At 33.3% G+C, this 19859-nt stretch overlaps 2 protein-coding genes across 2 annotated transcripts; one reads left to right on the top strand and one right to left on the bottom strand.

Annotated features, from left to right (window-relative positions):
* Positions 1–172: 172 nt before the first annotated feature.
* Positions 173–3588, bottom strand: LOC111921197 (uncharacterized). The gene is made up of 12 exons (XM_023916762.3): positions 3409–3588; positions 3160–3335; positions 2926–3021; positions 2403–2486; positions 2242–2316; positions 2057–2137; positions 1796–1935; positions 1556–1711; positions 1289–1484; positions 1096–1179; positions 743–952; positions 173–666 (listed from the first exon to the last, which is right to left on the bottom strand). Exons 2-12 carry the CDS (start codon positions 3289–3291, stop codon positions 478–480), a joined length of 1443 nt encoding a protein of 480 aa, XP_023772530.1. The 5' UTR covers positions 3292–3335; positions 3409–3588; the 3' UTR covers positions 173–477.
* Positions 3589–6575: 2987 nt separating this feature from the next.
* On the top strand, positions 6576–8691 carry LOC111921198 (uncharacterized). Its single transcript, XM_023916764.3, has 9 exons — positions 6576–6854; positions 6982–7041; positions 7133–7180; positions 7428–7560; positions 7651–7727; positions 7809–7904; positions 7982–8052; positions 8124–8214; positions 8404–8691. The coding sequence occupies exons 1-9, from the start codon at positions 6630–6632 to the stop codon at positions 8512–8514; spliced, it is 912 nt and encodes a 303-aa protein (XP_023772532.1). The 5' UTR covers positions 6576–6629; the 3' UTR covers positions 8515–8691.
* The last annotated feature ends 11168 nt before the right edge of the window (positions 8692–19859 follow it).

The following is a 19859-nucleotide window of genomic DNA, read 5'->3' as shown; positions in this document are numbered from 1 at the left end:
AAAAACCGGTTTTTAAAACATTGCCTCCATGGCTGTGGCTGTATGTATGTTTTTTAGAGATACAAATAAAGTAGAGCTCCATTTTAAAGTGTTGAGTTAAGTTGAGCCTTCTCGAACAATTCTTTCTACCACAGACTTTTGATCTTTATCAAGAAAAACTCTAAACCTCGAGTAATTGGAAAATAATCAGAATATACATTAAACTTTAAAACCATCTTCAGCTTGTCTCATAAAATCTAAAATACCTATAAGAGTTAATCAAGCAAGTTTAAATCATATTTGCTAAAAAATAATTAAATGACTATAGATCTTCACAACAAGTCATGTGAAGGGTTATTTTTTTAGCTTATTGCAATTTAATGTTTGATGAGACCACAAAAATAAGTCATACTAACTAATAAGGCAGCTCTTCTTCGATAAGCTATTTGAGACAGCTGATTGATAAATTAGTTTTTCAGCTAGTCATGCTTGGTGGAGTTAAAGCCTTTTGTTGCTCTTGGTGGCAATGAGAGCGATATTTCTAGGGGAGAGGGTAGGATCAAAAATAGGTAGCATGAATGCTTCCACACCTTGCTCCTGGAGGAACAAGAGTCGATCAAGAAGGATGAGTGTTTCCAATACGGGTCCAAGAGCCGCTCGAAGTGACCAATATGCCCCTATCACCTCCTGCCACATCAGCACATACATCACAGACAGATAGATACAATAAATAAAAAAATTAAGAAAAAAAGAAAAACCCTACATAAAACGGTTCAGCTTTCTTCCACATCCCAGCAAAATCGATACTCTTGCTGTTGTTTAGATTGAGACGATGCATTGCAGACTCGCTAAATTTTTCAAAAAGTGAACATCTGTCTTCAACATTGTTGGTAATGATTCGGCGAAAAGCCTTTCCTTGTCGCCCTATTGTAGGACTTGTTGTCAAAGTCTCTGGAAAATATTTTGAAAGCACCTGTAATTATACATACACACACACACATCACTACGTATATATAATACAACTGATGTGTATATATATATATATATATATATATATATATATATATATATATATATATATATATATATATATATAAGTAAGTTTATAGTATATACCATCTGGAAGGCAGCACGAAAAGCATGCATCTCAAAATTATGGAGACTCTCATCTTTCCCTAAACCTCTCCATCTATCCGCACTCTACGTCAGTAGTATCAAACAAATGAACAGTTACATCAATCGTCATAATTCCAAAACATTTTTTTTCTTTTTTTATAAAATGGGATAAAGTTCATTTTTAGATATATACCTGACAAGCAAGATCACGTGCATTTCTCCTGAGATGTAAGCCACTTGATTTAACACCTCTACTGAGAGGAAAACCAAAACCAGAACCACACAGATCATCATCATCATCAACAGTTTCTTCCTCTTCCTCTGATAGCAAGTTATAACAGCACCCAATGCTAACTACTGCTTTCACTTGTTCGCAATCCAAAAATGTCCTTTAAAAAAAAAAAAAAACTAGAAAATTAAAAGTGACATGTGGAAAATGTCTGACTGACTGCTTGCTTACCTCAGCATTGTTACAGAGAGATCCCCACAAGCGTGAAGACCAGTGAGAAGCACTGAAGAACAACACATGTCAATGTGTGTATCTTGTTCAGCAAGCAAACCTTTCAGCATGTCTGAAGAGAGGACACAACATGTCACTGTCTTGGGCATTTTCCTACTAAACTTACACAAGTTGTAATACAACCATGTTTCACATCATTACATTTACACCAACTAAATATATATTTTTAAAATTAAATACCTAGATTTGTGCTTTCTGGCATCATAATGTTTCTTAATGCGTTGTGCGCGTGTATCAGTGATTGTTCCATGATGAGAAGAGGAGTCGACTGCAATTACAGACAGCTGGTACTCAAAGGAGAGTACTTGTGCAAGATAACCCTAAAAAAGTCAAAGTCAAAGTCAAAGTCAGACAAACATCGGATCTCTACATAATACTTTTTAGAGAGTAAATAAAATGTTTGTTTCAGTTCCAAGATGAAAAAATCGGATTCATATTCACCTGGCCTGCACCTACATCGATTACTGTATTTGTTTCAACATCTCGTGCCACTGAACTAACAACACCCGCAAGAGCCTCTATCTGTGTTTATATATACACATAAAGAATATTAATCCTCCATAACACTAAAATATATATATAAAAAAAGGATATGTATTTACTATTTAGTACTAATTATTACTTACTTCATGTTTTTTCTTCGGATTCATGCCTTGGGTTATAACAGCATTGAGCAAAGCCACCTGCATATTTGGTAATACCTGCCAGAAAAATATTACTTCCTCATATTCCCACTTTTCAACAGTATCATTAAAAAAAAGGGAATTATAATACTAAAATAAAATACCTTTTCCAAATCTGCCTGTTCACGAGGAAATGCAAGAGAGCTTGAGGTAGTGATGAACTTTTTTAATGATGAAGGCCAGTGATCCTGGTATCATATGTCGAAAATGGAGCACATAAGTGCCAATACTGGAGCTAGACTTTTGAAATCTTAATTCAAGCTTACACAAAAAACAATTAGTTAGTGCTTTTGTTCTAAGGTGAGGGTTGTTTGATATGCCTTTTACTAGGTCACTCGATCAGATTTAGACTGTATGATACCATGATTAGAAGCTTGTGATTCAGTCCTATAGCCTCTGATATGCCTCTGAATGGCTCAGGCTGGGTCTGATTCAATCAGTCTTTACGCAATCAAATCTGACTCTAACAGAGCCTCAGACCCAACCTATTGTCTAACCTATTAAGAGGCATATCAATAAGAGTTTGGTATCAAACAGTCTGAATCTAGAATCTAACAGAGCCTATTACCACATCCTCCAGCATATCAAAGGCTATATAAATCCTTCTAGTAACACAGAACTATGTACCTGCACAAAGCCAGAAGGAATTTGAACAAGATACTCGACCGGTTCATTCTTCAAGCAATCAATCCATTCTTTATCGACAGATTTCCACAGTTCATGCTGTTATTCAGTAATAAGATGATTATTCGAGGTGAAGGGGAATGAGGTTTAGAAATTGGAACATTAAATATTATATAACTGGAACAACATGTTATAAAGTTCCATAGGATTTGTTATTTGATTGTGTGTAGTTATTACCGTGAGGAAATTGACGACATGAGATTCCCAGAAAAAGCTATACGGGTTTATAAAATCAATAATGGCGCGAATCCATTCTAGGGTTTCAGTAGCAGTAGCGCATGAGTACTTGCAATTTCCATTGGATGTCATAGTCAAATGTCCAAGGTAGACCAGCTTGGAGGGACGACCGACGTCTGTAATACTACGGTAGTTAGTGGAACAGTAAACTTGAAAATCGACATTAAAGATGCGGATTGAACAACTTACCTTTATTTCCTGCTATAAAATTATAATCGCTTGGTACTTGGACGGTTGGAGTCTTGGAAGAGGGATAACCGGTGCAGAACACCGGCGATGACCGGCGAATCGATTGAACTGTGAGTGCCTGAGGGACTGAGGTTAGAATGTCGGCGTAATTTTAAGCCTACTGTTGCACCAAATTTTAAATTATTAAAAATATATTCAGACAAATATATAAATAAAACTCGCTCATGTATTATATTGATTATATGGGTTAATTTTTTTAAAAAGAAAAAGTCAAATATAAAATATCAAAATATTAAAGAACTTTCAATTTATAAGAAAATAAAAAAAATAATGAATTGTTATAATAGAAATGTTTTTTATCTTTTAAATTTAAATAAATAATTTAAATAAATAAAAAAAAATATTGTCCTTTAATTTTGAGAATTTTAAAATTAAAATGTAAGTTCATTATTAATAAAATTGATATCTATTTATTATTACATTTATTGCAATTATTATATGTGTAATTTAATAAAATAGAAAATAAACATAGACTAATTTGTAGATCTATGTGTCATCCTATAACAAATGAACATAGACTAATTTTAAAAGAAAATAGGAACTTAAAGTCATGTGGGTTGAGTTTAATAGAAGTGAAAAAAAAACACATAAATAAAGTCAATAGTATCATTTAAATTAAATATAATATTAAATATTTATTAAAACTAAATAATAACATGAGCACATGTTATTAGGACTGTTCACTATTTGGATAAAACTGAATTATCCAGTTGGACAATTTGGATTGGACTATTTGGTTCGGATATTCAGATTTTTGGATTGGTTTTTAACAAAACCGAATTATTATTTTGGATTTCGGATTGGTTCTGGTTTATAAAATAAGAACCGAATAATCCAAAAAAACCGAATAAACATTTATTAGTTATCTATTTATAATATATATATATATATATATATATATATATATATATATATATATATATATATATATATATCCATAGTTATTTATTAATTTGGTAATTTATTTTTTCAAATAGGTTCCAAACGTTTCACCCGATAAAAAAAACATTAATATGTATTTTCTTTCAAAAGTTTTCTATCTATAAAATATTTAACTATAATATATCTTCTTAGTAGTTGTTTAAAAATTTCAAAACACAACTAAATAATTTGTTTTTGATTCTTATGTAAAGTTGGGTAATATTATAATTATATATCGTTTTAAAATGTTTCGCTTTTTGAAAACCGAATTATAAAAAACCGATCTAACCGAATTGTAATTGGATCGGATCGGATCGGATTTGAATTTAGATTGGACTATTCGGATCCATGTTTTGAAAACCGAAATCAGTTTGGATTCACTTGATTGGATCGGATCAAACCGATCCATCCAAACGAACACCCCTACATGTTATCATTTAATTGAGTATGAGGATTTAAAACTGCAAAATTTAATTTTGCAAAATTGTATCGCATGTTGTTCAAATTAAATATATTTTACTAAGGTGTTGTTTGCTTTTTCCGAAAGAAAAATATCGAAAGTCTGTGGACAACATCTGCAACAGGAGGTGGACCAAACAGCTGTAACCTGTAATAAGAAGCTTATTTGTTTTTTAATGTATGCAGACTACGTAAAAAACTGAAATTTAAATAAAATATTTTTACAAAATTAAAATAGTTTTTCAACATCAAAATTATAATAATTATAGTCTTACAATATTGAAATAAAATTCATTACATTTTTGTTAAACCATTCAATATTGTTATATACCATTTACAAATTAAATGGATTAACATTAAAATAACATTGTTTTATCTAAATAACATCCTTAAAAGTTACTTCATATTTCTTTTGATTTGGAGTTCCTTAGCAAAAGCTTGATTTTATTGGCTCTTGTTTGCTTTTGTTTTCCTACTCCACAAATACACATGTGATTTCAAAAAGCACAAATACATCACATTTTAATAGCATACTTCTGATTAAAAGTATAAATATATCATATTTTTACACTTTTATAAAGAAATTGCAGATGTGCCAATAGTTGCGTAACAACACAAGCAAAGACCATTTGCCCATTTGCATTTACAGCACAAGCAAAGACCATTTGACCATTTGCATTTGTTACTAGAGATGTGCCCGATAATACCAAATGAAATGTAATTAAATTAAACTTCAATATTCTCTCAAGCATTTCATCGGACACATGTAGTGCATAACTCGTTTCTTTCTTAAATTACTACCACTAGATGTATACTATCCATCCCACTCTTTAGACATCCAATTCAGTAAATAAAGGAAACATATACATGGTTAGAAGCAAATCAGAATAACAAAAATATACTTTCATTGACATGCATCAAATCAACTTATACTTGCAAGAAAATCAGAAAATCATCATAAACCTTGACAGCATAAACATATAAATGTTGTTATTTTCAGCAAGAAAATCAAAAGAACAATTGATTTCAAGAACATATAACAACAATGAATTTCATAAACATATGAATGTTGCTGAAAAGAACAACTGATTTCAACAACAGTTGTCGGTTTCAAAAATCAGAAGAAGAAACATACATGTTGGTCGATTTCATGCCGCCTAAGGAAGGCTAAGCAGCCACGACGAACAAGGGGCTGAGCAGCGACCATCAAGGTTGCGACTGCGAAGACCACGACGATAGGGGAAGGAGGTCGATTCTCTTGGGGAAGGAAGAAAGAGTAGTGACGTTTTGAGCAAACATAAATAACAACTTAAGAGCATAGCAACGATGAAGAAGGCGGACGTGCGAGCTGCGAGCGACAACTTGATGGGAAAGGAAGAACGATGATAGATGGGATCTGTTTGAATGAGCGACGTTTTTTTCAATGTTATGTTGGGTTTTTTTTTCTTTTTTCTTTTAGGCTTAGTTAGGAAGAGGTGAGAAAAAGGCAAGACCAATGTTGCATGGGATACAAGAGTCTAAAACCATTTAAAAAACAATTAATGGGACACAAGAGCCTGAAGCTAATTAGAAAACAAACTACTCCGAAATAAAAAAAAATACTGCACTAGACAGCAATAAATAGTGAGAAGAAGTTAAGAAAAAAAAAACATCACCTAAATGTTGTATTATAATTTAGAATAATTAATTTGATATCACAAATGAGTAGAGAAGGTGACATATTCATAAAATAAAAGCAAACGGTCAAATTTTCAGTGGCCAAGAAACACTACATCCCCAAAATGGCTTCTTCTCTGCTTCTTCTCCGACCACCTCTTCCACTACCACGTTCTTCCCCTTTCATTATTCGAAATCCTCATCAAATTCCATCTAATTTCAATCCCAGAAAGCACTTTCTCAATTTCAAACCCTTCTTATCAGTTGCAACGAACGCCCTGACAGAATCATCCGACTCTCCCAAATCCCTCGACCCACCTGACCCACAATCCCTTCTTCAAGAACTCGCTGTATTCTTCAAACACTCATATATCCTTTTCATACAATAAAATTGATCGAATCCCTAATTTTTATGAGGGTTTTGTTGATCGGTTTCGAATTACGTGTTTCTGACGAGCATTACGTTGGATTTTGCAGGATAGTTTCAATCTTCCGCCTGATTACTTATCGCAGCTCCCTCGCGATCTTCGTCTAGACGTTAGTCAGATTCTCGATTGTTGTTTCATGATTCTGGGAAATTTTTACAGTTTATTGATTGTTCTTATGAATTTGAGTGGAAATTGTGTAGCTCAATGATGCCGCTTTCGATCTCTCGAATGGACCGGTGATTGAGCAGGTTAGGAGCTTCTTACCTTTCATTTCGTCCAAGAATTATGCTATATTTGCTTGGGATTTGCCATTGTTACAAACTCATTAGCAATGGTGGATCAGTAATGCAATGTTTGTGAATCGGTTGTCGATAGAAAATTATCACAAATTTGCATACTCTGAGATAAAAGATTTGACCATCAAAGTCAAAAATTGCTCCAAGATTTTGTGGTGAAAGTGAAACGAGCTGATATGATAATGATTTATTTCATCAGTGTGGACAAGAACTGGGAATGACATTGTTAAACATATCTCGAGCCTGGGAATCAGCCGATTTGTCGACTTCATCAGCTTTGGTCAACAATCTCCCTCTTTTGGTCAACTCTCTAACCAGCAACAACAAATCAGGTAAGAATAAAGCCAAAAACTTTGCATATAAATTAGTCCATTAGCACAATGGCTTCCCTCTAATCCATTTTTATATCTTATTGCTTTTAGCACTAGGCAAACGATTGGTTTCAGCTGGAAGAAGGTTTGAATCGATGGGGCAATATGGTCAAGGTGAACTACAAAGGGTAACATCCATCGATCTTACTTGTGTTTTCTGACAATTGAGGTTCAGATATCAAGATTCTACTTCTTTTATGATTGTGTAGATTTCTAAAGCTATGATTTCAGCCGGGAATCTTCTTTCTTTGACCCCTGTATCTGAATCAACCGAAGAGTCAAAAGAGGAAACTCGAATGTTCAAGGTGCTGTATCATATATCAAAACTAATAAACAACTAACAAAAATTGAGGACTTGAATTCATTGCATTATGTTTTGCAGTTTGGAGAGCTTCAAGTTGAATTAACACGAGAGAAAGCGTACATCGGGGCAGCAATTGGCTTTGTTTATGGGTAATTAATTTTCAACCATTTAATCGGTATCTAGCTTGCTTTCAAGAAATCATTTAACATGAAAAATTTAGGATTATTTCATGGGAATTGAGTCAAGGCATTCAGAGTATTCCAGAGAGCTCATTCCAGTACGCAAATGAAAATGCTTTGTTGATCGCTAAGGTACTTGGATTTTTTCTTTTCCAACCCATAATTTATTACTTTTAAAATTTATAAAATAACGTATTAGTTGAAATTTTATAAAAAAAGAAATAATGGATTATAGATGGAAGAAGAAGTACTAAAAATGAAATTACATATTTACAAAAAAGATATTATTTGATAAATGTTTTATGGTATGCATTAATGCAGTCATTACGTGGAGCGTTACTTGTTATTTTTTATGGATCAACGGTTTTGTCTGGGTTTGCTACCATTGGGTTGGTCTTACTTGCACGAGAACTTAAATCTGGAAAGAAGTGAGTGAGAGCTCATACATGATTACATGATACATGAACATGAACATGAACATGACATTCTTGCCCAATGTGTTACAGGTTCTTTTAACATGAAAATTGTTATTTAAACAATTTTATTGTGAATATATTGTGAATACATTTTAGGATATGGTGGGAATGTGATGTTTGAGGGTTGTGTATATATTGTAGTAATGTTTTCACTTTTCGGCTTTTCGCCTTATATGGCATCATCTCCTAATCCATAACACTTAATTAATTAACTTGGTAATTCTTTTTTGAACTATTTAGAACTATTCGTTCATCACGTAATTTTCATAAATAATAAGGTGAGATTTATATATCACATTCAACGTAATTTTTTCTTCAAATAAATCTTCTTTATAGTATATTCATTTTATGTTACTTTTTTGAAAGAAGAAAGGAGTTTCATAAGATATTAGAATCTTGAATCAACTTTCAAATTCGAATTTCAACTTTAAGATAACATGGTATTAGATAAATAAATACATAAAATATAATATAATTTTTTTTAGGTAATCGAAAAACATGATAAACAATTCTATAACAAAATTTAAGAGTTTTGACTAATTTACTCGTTTATTCCATTCCAAAAAAAGAAAAGAAAAGTTCGGATTCAAGGAGTCCAGCAACAACAGTTTCCGGTATCACCCGTTATACCGGGAAGATGATCGCATTGACCATTGGTCCAGCCACGAGGGATGCAATCCTCTGTGCAGAATGCATCCCCAGTTCCCATTTTGCAAACCATAGTCGAACAAAACTTTCTCCCATCCCAATTAGGCACCAAACCTGTCACACAAAAATATAAAAATATATATAAGAAATAAAATATGATTTTAAAGTGTTATGTATTAAACAAGAAAAAGTTCTAGTCGTTTTGCTAAAAGATTTTACAAAATAACAAATAAGCTAGTCAAATATTTAATTTAATCATCAAATCAATGATTCAAAACAAAAATTGTTTGCATTTTGGGTTTGTGACAGCAATCAAAGTGATTATTAATGACAGAACATGATTAACAAATTAAAATTAGTGCTCTTTAAAGGATAAGCCGAATCGGGTCATATTGATTAACCAAAAACTATTATTAAATAATAAATACAATTACTTACCGTTAGTTGCGGATGCAAGTGTTACTGCAACTGCAAGGACGAGAAGAAGAATGAAGAATTTTATTTCAATTGTTTTTTTCTCCATTTTTTGTAGATATCAAAAATAGTTTGTGAAGGTATATATAGATTAGGGAAAAGAATGAATGCAGTTAATGGTTGTATTATATTTGTAAATAAAATATTTTTAAAAAATTCAATTTATTTTTGTTTAATGAGGATCTTTGATAATGTAGTATATGATTTGTTGATTTGGATGGCGATCTTGATATACAATTTACTAAAAATATTGATAAAATGTTTAAGAATGTTTCAAGTAGAAATAAAAAAATCAGAAAATGTTTAAGAATGTGTTAACTATCAAAATCCAAATTTATTAATTTTAACTAATTTATTCCGTTCCAAAATTATTGTTCACATACAAAAAAACACACAAATTAAGAAAACATTAATTACCATTAATTTTATACAACAAAATGACAGTTTTGTCCTTACTTTGCATTTAATGTTCCATTAAGTGCTTAGTTTGTTAACTAAATATGAGGGATATTTTGGTAAAAATATTATTTATTTTTAGAAGTAGACTATTATTTTGGAACAAACCAAAAAGGAAAGATAGACCATAATTTTGGGACTGAATGAGGAACATTCAATAATAATAATAATAAATAGAATCTATGAATTTAAAAAAAAAAAAGTTATTAATGAGTACCTCAATCCTTGGAACAATCTCTTACTAGGGCGGATCTTAGATCTTACGTTGATTTTATCTGAAACAATCGATTGGTTATATCTCGGACTGGAATCTAAGTATATACTCCAATGGTAAAGTCGGCAATTCGTGAAAGAGAATGACTAGGAATAAAAGCACAGAGTATTAGGGTTTGTATATCATGACGTGTGCAACATAGCCCTATGCTATTTATAAGGTGAGACTCAAATTGTATCCACACTCCTTGAAGGGTGCATTTTATACTTAAATAAGGATAGTTGATAGATTATTAACGACAACACAAGTGTAGTGAAAAAAAAATAGACACATATGAGATCAATCATTGATTGTCTCCTTCTGTTAATATCCATTGTTAACGATTTAATCGTGTCACATTATTGTCTTACAATACTATTTTTCATATTTATCTATTTTGTATGATTTCGTTAGTGAATTTATATATATATATATATATATATATATATATATATATATATATATATATATATATATATATAAAAGTCAAATTTGTTATATCTATTAAAAAATTAAAAAGTGAGACACAGTAAGGTTTGAAAATTTTCTAGGTGAAATGAGATTGTGGTAAGAATGAAGAAGAGTGACACGAGAATAAGTTGACAAAGACAAAGAAAATAGTAAAACCAACCTCGAGTCTAATAGGGATTATTTAGCCGCATTGTATAATAAACTTTTACGAATCAAAATAGTAATATGAAGGTGTTAGTGTATCCCACGTCGATATGACATAGTTTTATAAGTAGTTATATATGTTGGAGTCTCACTTCTCTCCACAAGGGCGCTTATGGAGAGACAATCCTAAGCTCCACACATATTTACATGGTATGCACCTCTGTGGTTTAGGACATCCCTATTTGTACTCATTGATTTTAATAGTGTTTAATGTTTTGGTGGTGTTCCCTAAATTATTTGTGTGTTAAGAATAATTGAAATAAAATGTAAAAACTAAATTTTAAGTTTAAAATTTTGAAAAATAATAATAATGTTCAGGTCGAATTTATCTCAACGCAGCTTAAATTGAGCACAAACTTGTATGATGCCAATTTGGTAATCCACACAACCGGGTAAAATTGTATAATTAAGAAGAAACCACTAAGTTTAGGGAATTAGAATGCCCAAAATTTTAGTTAGTGACCAAATACGATCGAAATCTAGAGTTCATTGAGGTACAATAACATTAACAATATTTTTTTAAATTATAAGTTGACATTTATACATGAGAAAATTCATTGGAGTGTTTGAACTTTAAAGCGCTCCCCTCTTTTTGATTATTTGATGAATTTTCTCTTTATACATCCCATTTGACGGGAAAAAAACCTTCAAACTATATGTATTTTGTAAAATAGTATATTGTTTTAATTGTACTTCATTTTCTAGACCTATTTAATAATCTAATATGGTTAAATTAAACTTCTCTCTTAATATCACCTCATCAGAAAAAGATCATAAATTATTTCATATCAAAATTAACAACTTTTAATATTAAAATTGTTTTCAAGTCCATTATTATATTAAACATCTCAAATCAGTACTCTTGAATTTCAAGTGTAACCTTTTATTCATTCACTATTACAAAAAAGAGGAAATCAACATGGAATAAAAAACATAATTCGATTGGTTTGGGATTTGAATTTAAGGGGTCCAACAACAATAGTAATCAGTAATACCGGTTTGACCACGACGATGTCGGCATTGACCATGGGTCCAACCACGAAGTTTGCAAACATATGTGCAGAGCCAGAACCCATCAGACTTTGTAAAAATTAAAGCTTTATTTTGAACATGTTAAGTTTATAAGTTGATATATAATTCAGCCAAATATCTAATATAATCGTTAATGATGAAAACAAAACCAATAACCTCTATTAATATGATTTAAAACTAACGTGGATAACTAAATCAAACCATTTGCACTTTTAGTTAATGACAATAGTTATATATAATAGTTTTAAAATTTAATATAAAAGCTACTATTTAATACATTTGGTTACCTTTAGTTGCCTCTTTAGTTGCCCATGCTGATGTGATTGTAAGAATAAGAAGAAGAATGAAGAATTTCATTTGATTCATTTGTTCTCCAGTCTTGTAAAAGATGAATGGGAGTAACCGAATGTATATTTCTCTTTAGAACTCAATTAATTTTCTATCTTTGATAATAATATATGATCTGTTAATTTTGTTGAGAGTAAGTTACACAAATTACCCCATGTTTTTAACTAAGAAATCAAATATTCACATATATTTTTTTTCCTTCAAATCTTCTTATTTACTAGATTAAGATAAGCATCAAAATCAAAATAAAAAAAAGGAGATTAAAAAGAATAATAATGTCTATATGTTATTATTTTATATTAATAGAAAAATAGGTAGCAACAAAAAATAGATGAATACTTATTTATTTATTTTTAATTTATTAAGGTTATTCTGAATACCCACCACTAACCACTAATATGGTGGGTATTACTTCATCATCACACACAACCACTAAAAGGTTGGTATACCCACCATTATGCCCCTATTATTTTTTGATTATTTAAATAATATATATTTTTTTAATTACTTAAAATGGAGAGAGAGAGAGATAGATAGAGAGAGAAAAAAAAATGGTTGTGGTGGTTCGTGCCCCCCACAACATATTACCATAAACACTTCAACCACTAGCCACCATTAAACATCTGAGATGGTGTTCATATTTGTGGTTCGTGACCAGCTAGACCACGAGGAGCTTCGTGGCTAGTATATCGGATGGTCTCTATGGTCCTACCATTTTCCTCTCTCCTCTTTCTCATTTATCCTATGATGTTGCTCCTTGTAAACATGCATCCAAGAAATTATCAACCAAATCGCAATAAATCAGGAAGTAATCAAACCCAAATCGTTTCTCGTTTCAAAGAGGTTTTATAGTATCATCTACTTCACCGATGAATATTGTTCATCAGTCCTCCATTGACTCGTTGCCTGCCTTACAACTCCCTTCTCTTCAAAGTTGGTGGAGAAATCCAGGTTTATTTCTATTGATTTTGATTAATATGAAATACCTTTATGGTTTCATTTTCTTATGCATACATCGGTTAAATTCTTTGAATGATATTGATTTTAGCTTTTCAGTACAATATGGTAAAAATTAGAGCTGTGACACGGCCATTCCTTGTTTCAGGCTTCTTGCTCGAACTTTATTAGCGTCCTTTTGTCTGCATTTGTGACCTAATTTTCTTGTCGCAGTCATTCATATATAATTCATTTCATTAAAGTGATATAAATTTTACACATTTTTATATTTATGTAAAATGAAATCTCCTATTTTCTAAGTCTCTAGTTTTATCATTTTCAATGCTCATGAAATGATACATTTTTTTAGTCAACTTGGTTTACGGGATAATTTGATTGGGTTTATTGTTTTGGCAAGGACCCATAATTTTCTTAAATTTTTTTTTATTGCAATATTTTAAAACCCGTTATTTTTCCTAGTGTGTTTTAAGTGTTTTTTACTAGAAGGTACAACATTTTAAAATACTATATGTTTGTTTGTGTGTGTATTTGTGACAAAAAGAAACTATATTCTCAACTCTTGTATTTAGCCTATTTAGAGACTAAATGCAAGAAATAACAACATACTTTTTTGTTATTAAAATTTTATATATTTCACTTAAATACTTCAACTAACTTTCTTGGTTTTTTTATTTTATTTTTTTTCTTATAAAGCATTTTTGAAAGTTCAATATTTTAATTGGGTTGTATTGTATTTTGTTGTTTGTGTATATGCATGTATGCCTGCTTGTGTATGCATGTGTGTCTATGTGTATATGAATGTGTGTGTGGGTGGGGGAAGTACATTGTTATTTCATGTATTTAGCCCAACCAATGGGTAAATACAAAAAATAACAATGTAGTTTTTGTTTTTGTCACACACGCATAGAACTACACAAATATACACTTTGTATAAGGAAATCATGGCCCATGTTTTATTTTCTCATATTGAAGAAATAAAAACACACTTTTCTTTAGGATTAATGTCATTTTAGTCCAACGAACTTTTCCCATTTATTTTTAAAAAGTTACTCAATTTTTTTTAGTATTTAAGAGAAAGAAGTTTGTTTTATAAGTTTTAAAACATTCTTATTTAACAATCTACCTAGTAAGCCAATAATTTGTGTGTCATGTAATCAATGATGGTGGCATGTCATTAAATCGGATGTCCATGTGTACTCCCATATATTCAAAAGGTTGTAAATTAGACATTGTATCCCCACTTTCGTTTCTTTCTATCGTCTGAATCATAAACAAAATCCTTACTCCCACAAATTAATCCTCTCGATTGCAACATTCGTCAAGATCGAAGTTCATTTATGAGGTGTGTTCGTCAACAACCCTTTTTTTTACTATGATGGTATACAACATGTCTTTGAGAATATCAATTTTTCTAGTCTGAATCAAAAAGAATTTGTTGCTTTTCTTGAACGATTCACACAAGATAAGTGTGAGAATGTTTATTATTGTATGCCTTAAATAGAATTCCGAGAAGGTTTAAGATTTATTTAAAATAAACTTGAATATCAAGATTTTATTGACATTGCTTATCGTTGTGGATGTCAACTACCGGTGTATATGGACTATCTTGGTACTAATTTGCAAGTATTATCTAATGAAATTGGCAGTTATAACGAAAACAACTATTTTGGTGTGTCAAACATGTCAATGGAAATTGATGATGGTATTGACTTAATTGACTTCATGAGTCCAGTAGGTATGTCTTTATCACAGCTAGTTTTGCTTGCATGTCAGCTCTCATTTGCTCAAGTTTCACATGAGTTTCGATTGTGATAAGCTCGTAATCTGTGGGTATGTCTAGGTCTGATTCTCTGAAACCACCATATGAGAAGCTTTGCTCTGAATCCATCTTCTTACTTGATTTATAGTAGCAAAAACGACCACAAGCGGCTTATACAACACATATTTAAATTAGGGTAAAAAAAACTTGGTGGAAAAAACTTATTTAGGATTCACTTTAATTGAAAAGGGGACCATCGGCTTAGCTGGCAAATATGGGGACCAAGGGAGCTACGGTGGTAGCCGATTCAACTTCGAATGTGGCTTCCACATCACCCTTTCTAATGACATGTAACTCTTAAACTTATTATCGTCGGTAAATGGATTCAATTAAAAGGTAAACACCGACTTTATTCCCTTAAAGTAAAAATAAAATTGCAATGCCCTATTCTGAATCGTTTCCTAATGCGGGGTAGTGACCCGAAGATCAGGTATCATCAGGCTTAGGGCATTTAAGGAAAATAGATTTAGACCAATTTGGGCGTGGGTAATGTAACTTAGATGATCTGGGAGTTCGGCATGTGTTTTGAAGCCAAGGGGTATTTCGGTAAAGTGTCTGTTCATTCTTTTATGGAAATTAGACTTTTGTTCGGGAAATTTTAAGGCAAGTATGAGTTGATAGAAGTGTAGAGCTTCTCATCACCTCTTCGTTGATATAGGGATCGTCAGAAACAAAATTATAATGAAGAAGTTATGGTCTTCGGAAGATTTTAGGGTTTAAGGCTAACCTTAATACGCGGGGCATACATAGGGAGTACGTGAGGCGTACTAGGGAGGTTGGTCACGACACTTAAGGGGAAATAGGAGTATTCAGGGCGTACTCCAGATTCATGAAAACCCTAAATGAGGGTGTTGGAACCTATTTAAGCTTATTAACTCTTCACCAAACCGTAATACCTTCAGCCTCCATCCCCCTTTAACCCTAGATTCGAACCCTAAGTTCATTTTGGTGATTTTAAGCTTGAAAAGTGTTTTGTGGGTGTTTTGTGGTGAAGAAGAAGAAGAGGAACACTTGGAGGAGGGGCTTAAGCTTGTAGATCCAGGAGTATCTTCCTATTTGCAAGCTTTCTAAGGTAAAAAGCTTATACCTTGATGATCATTTTGGTTGGATCTACTTTATGATGTTTCTTTGGTATTTTTGAGTCCCTTGAAGTAAATGTGAGCTTTTGATCTACTCCAGAAGTAATGGATGTTAGATCTAAGCTCCAATAAGGTCCCTTGTTCAGAAAACTAGAAACTTTATGGGAGTTATTGGTCCATGAAAGTATTAAGACCCTTAATAAGTTCCTTTTTAAGTGTTGAGTCCTATTAAGGCATGTATGTGAGTAAAGTTGGCAACTTTGTTGGTTAAGACCTTGTCTAGGGATCAGATCTATGTTTTGGACATCTTGGCTTAACCCATTAAGGACTTTAAAGTTGGCTTCGGGCTTCTGGCAAGTATGTTGGGCGTACGTGGAGGTACGTTCAGCGTAATGTTGGGTTTATGCATCGACTGGTTGTACATCATGCTTCGAGGTCGAGTATGCAGGGCGTACGTCTTGAGTACGCATGACGTACTCCTCAGTTAAGCTAGTTTGGGCCCTTTTGAAATTGGGACTTATTGGGCCATTGGGCTTCTGGATTTGGGCCATGGTTAGATTGTGGGCTTTCTTGGTATTGGTCCTATGATAGTTTTTAGGCCTAATTAGTAAGTTGGGACATATTGGGTTTTGGGTTGGGCCTTGGTTTTGGGTCAAGTAAGAAAAGGGTAAAATGGTCTTTTACCATTTAGTAAGTTGGTTTATGGAGTGGGCCTCAAATTTAGGGTTATCAGGTTAATTATTAATTAAGCTTGTATTTATTTTTATTTGGCGCGAGGTTATCCGGTTCAACGATCCGAACAGTTATTTGATTATCAGCGGATTAAGGTGAGTCTCCTTACTGTACTCGTGGGTCGAAGGCACCAATGTCGACCCACTAGGTTCTGTTATTTTAGATGTATTTGTGACACTTGCATGGTATGTTAGGCTAGGCCCATTTGTATGCGGGGCTAGGCCTATTTGTATGTTGGGATGGGCCCATGGAACAGGAAGGGCTAGGCCTATTGTATGTTATGTAGGTGCTAACTGTCTTTGTGACTTTTTCATTTGTATGATCGGACAAGGCCTAATGGTTTGGCAGGAGTAGGTCCATTATGGTGGGTTGGGCCTAATATGCGGGTTGGGCCCAATGTGAGGGCTAGGCCTAATGGTATGTATGACATGTCGTATTTTGGGGAACTCACTAAGCTTTGTGCTTACGGTTTTTATGGTTTTGGTTTCAGATACTTCCGGTTCGAAAGGGAAGAGCTCGACTTGATCGCAACGCATCCACCCATGTTTCCGCATTATGACGATTTTGGGATTGTACTCTAATAACAGTTTTTCTTATAAAGTAAGTTTGAATATCTAGAAAAATGATATTTAATGTTGACTTAAAGATAATTAATGTTTTGGTTGAACTAAAAATGAAATTTTTACCTCATAATTTTGGGATGTTACAAAATGGGAAATCTCCAATAAAGTCCCAATATTTTGGGCGAATTTACGGTTTAATCCCAAATGAAGTTTTGGTTTACGAAAAAGGACATAATACCGGTTAAAACTTCGGAATAACCCTTCGTGGCCGGTTTCATAGATTTAGCCAGTATTCCGGGTTTTTTCGTTAATTGATCAAAATTTTGGGCCTTTTTCGTTTATTAATCAATTACCCATAAACGTATTGTGCATTTTGGTAACATCCCGAAAATCAAGGGTAAAAATTTCGTTTTTATTATATTCAAAACACTAGTATAATTTCATCCATACATTGAAAAGCATTTCAAAATAAAACAATTATCAAAGTTCCTTCCTAAAATCATATATTGTGGAAAACTCAGGTGTATGCGCTGCGATCAAACCGGGCCCTTCCCTTTCAAACCGAAAATACCTGAAACCATAAACCACAAACTGTAAGCACAAACCTTAGTGAGTTCCCCAAATACCACGTACCAAACATATTAAACGTGTCATACATATCATACATATCCAATCAATCAATAAAAGAGTTATGTGCCAACCATAGTATTGCCATTATGCCACGAGCTGCCCGTGGTCTTCCTTGCCAGGTCGGGGGCCAAAAGCATGGGTCTTATAAGCAAGTGCTAGGATCCACCTTCAGGTCTTCCATGCAAGCATCACAAAGACAACTAGCATACAATCTACACTACTTAACTAATTAACTGTCAGAGTTCCGACTCTGGTCTTGCATACGGTTTGCCAAGAGCCGCCTCCTGGTCTTTCATACATACTGCCAAGGGTTACCCCCGGGTCTTCCTACAATACATAAACCAAATGGGCCAGCATTGGTGCCTTCGACCCACAGAGCAGTGAGGAGACTCACCTTAAATGTAAAAGCTCACTGAAAGAAATTCCTAGGTGCTGCTCTAACGACTCCTCCGGTTATTAATACCAAAATAACACCGAATTAGCAATTGAGTTCCAAACTATGATCCATAATCCATACTTGGGGTAAAATTACCATTTTACCCCTAACCCAACATGAACCAAAACGGAGGCCCAAGCCCAAAACCAAAAAGGCCCAAAACTACAAGATCCATAAAAGCCCACTAATGGCCTAATTTTACAAATTGGGCCCAACCCCATATGGGCCTTATCCTATAGCACAATAATTCCTTATCCAATAACAAATCTCAGATGGATCAAAGGCCCAAGCCCATTGGGCCCACTAAAGACATGCCCAAACAAGATTCCAAGACTCTAAGATTCCTCTGACCAATAAGCCCAACGCACAAGGCCCAAACCCAAGCCTGAAGCCTAAACGTGAACAAGCCCAAAAGTCCATAACTGAACATATATGGGGCATACCCCCTAGGTACGCTCAGTATACTCGAAGATATTGATCGGGGCCTCAAATCAGTACGTGGGGCGTACTTACATTTATGCGGGGCGTACTGGCACTTTTTCCAAAATTTGATTTATGACTTAATCCTTTAAGTCGTTTGCACCCAAACCTCAGAAAACCTTTAAAATAAGCTCTTATTGCTAAAGTCGGCACCTTTATGCATTTACATGACTCAATGGGACCCAACAACTAACTTAATCCATTAAGACCTAACATAATCCAACTAGAACATGCATGGACCATAAACAATGACCAAGATACCATTTTTATGAACTTAGAAAGGGAAAGATCTAACAGCCTTAACTCCTAGAGTGACTCAAACTCACAAGGAGGACTCAAAACCCACAAATAAGCACAAATCTAGCCCTAAACCCACACTTACAAAATAAGAAGTCAAGATGAGAACTTTAGACCTTGAATGAGCTGGAAATGAAGCCAAAAGTCTGGATCTAAACGTCCTCCTTTGAACCACATGCTAGTACCATGCACCCTTTTCTTGGAAATGAGCAAGAAAACACCAAAAAGCACACTTAGATCTCTCAAACACTCAAAATGAGATCAGGGTTTCCGAAATGAGGATATAACACAATGAAGGCTGAGAAAGGAAAGAGCCTTAAACTCATAAAGATGTTTAAATAGTGCCCGAACCCTAAAAATTGGGGTTTGGCACTATGACCATTACGTTGGGCGTACTCACCCACGCACGTGCCTCCTGCCAT

This window comes from Lactuca sativa, chromosome 9 (assembly GCF_002870075.4).
Source record: "Lactuca sativa cultivar Salinas chromosome 9, Lsat_Salinas_v11, whole genome shotgun sequence".
In the NCBI taxonomy this organism is placed as follows: Eukaryota; Viridiplantae; Streptophyta; class Magnoliopsida; order Asterales; family Asteraceae; genus Lactuca; species Lactuca sativa.
The sequence above is the reverse complement of the archived record's forward strand: the minus strand, read 5'-3'. Positions and strand labels throughout refer to the sequence as shown.

What these genes read in the sequence shown, in the direction of transcription:
- LOC111921197 (XM_023916762.3), bottom strand. Translation starts at nt 3,291, where the DNA reads ATGACATCCAATGGAAATTGCAAGTACTCATGCGCTACTGCTACTGAA. An exon ending in CTCTCTGTAACAATGCTGAG is followed by an intron (nt 1,485 to 1,555) that starts GTAAGCAAGCAG and finishes TTTTTTTTAAAG; the next exon opens with GACATTTTTGGATTGCGAAC. An exon ending in TTCGTGCTGCCTTCCAGATG is followed by an intron (nt 953 to 1,095) that starts GTATATACTATA and finishes GTATAATTACAG; the next exon opens with GTGCTTTCAAAATATTTTCC.
- LOC111921198 (XM_023916764.3), top strand. Translation starts at nt 6,630, where the DNA reads ATGGCTTCTTCTCTGCTTCTTCTCCGACCACCTCTTCCACTACCACGT. An exon ending in GCAATTGGCTTTGTTTATGG is followed by an intron (nt 8,053 to 8,123) that starts GTAATTAATTTT and finishes TGAAAAATTTAG; the next exon opens with GATTATTTCATGGGAATTGA. An exon ending in ATGCTTTGTTGATCGCTAAG is followed by an intron (nt 8,215 to 8,403) that starts GTACTTGGATTT and finishes GCATTAATGCAG; the next exon opens with TCATTACGTGGAGCGTTACT.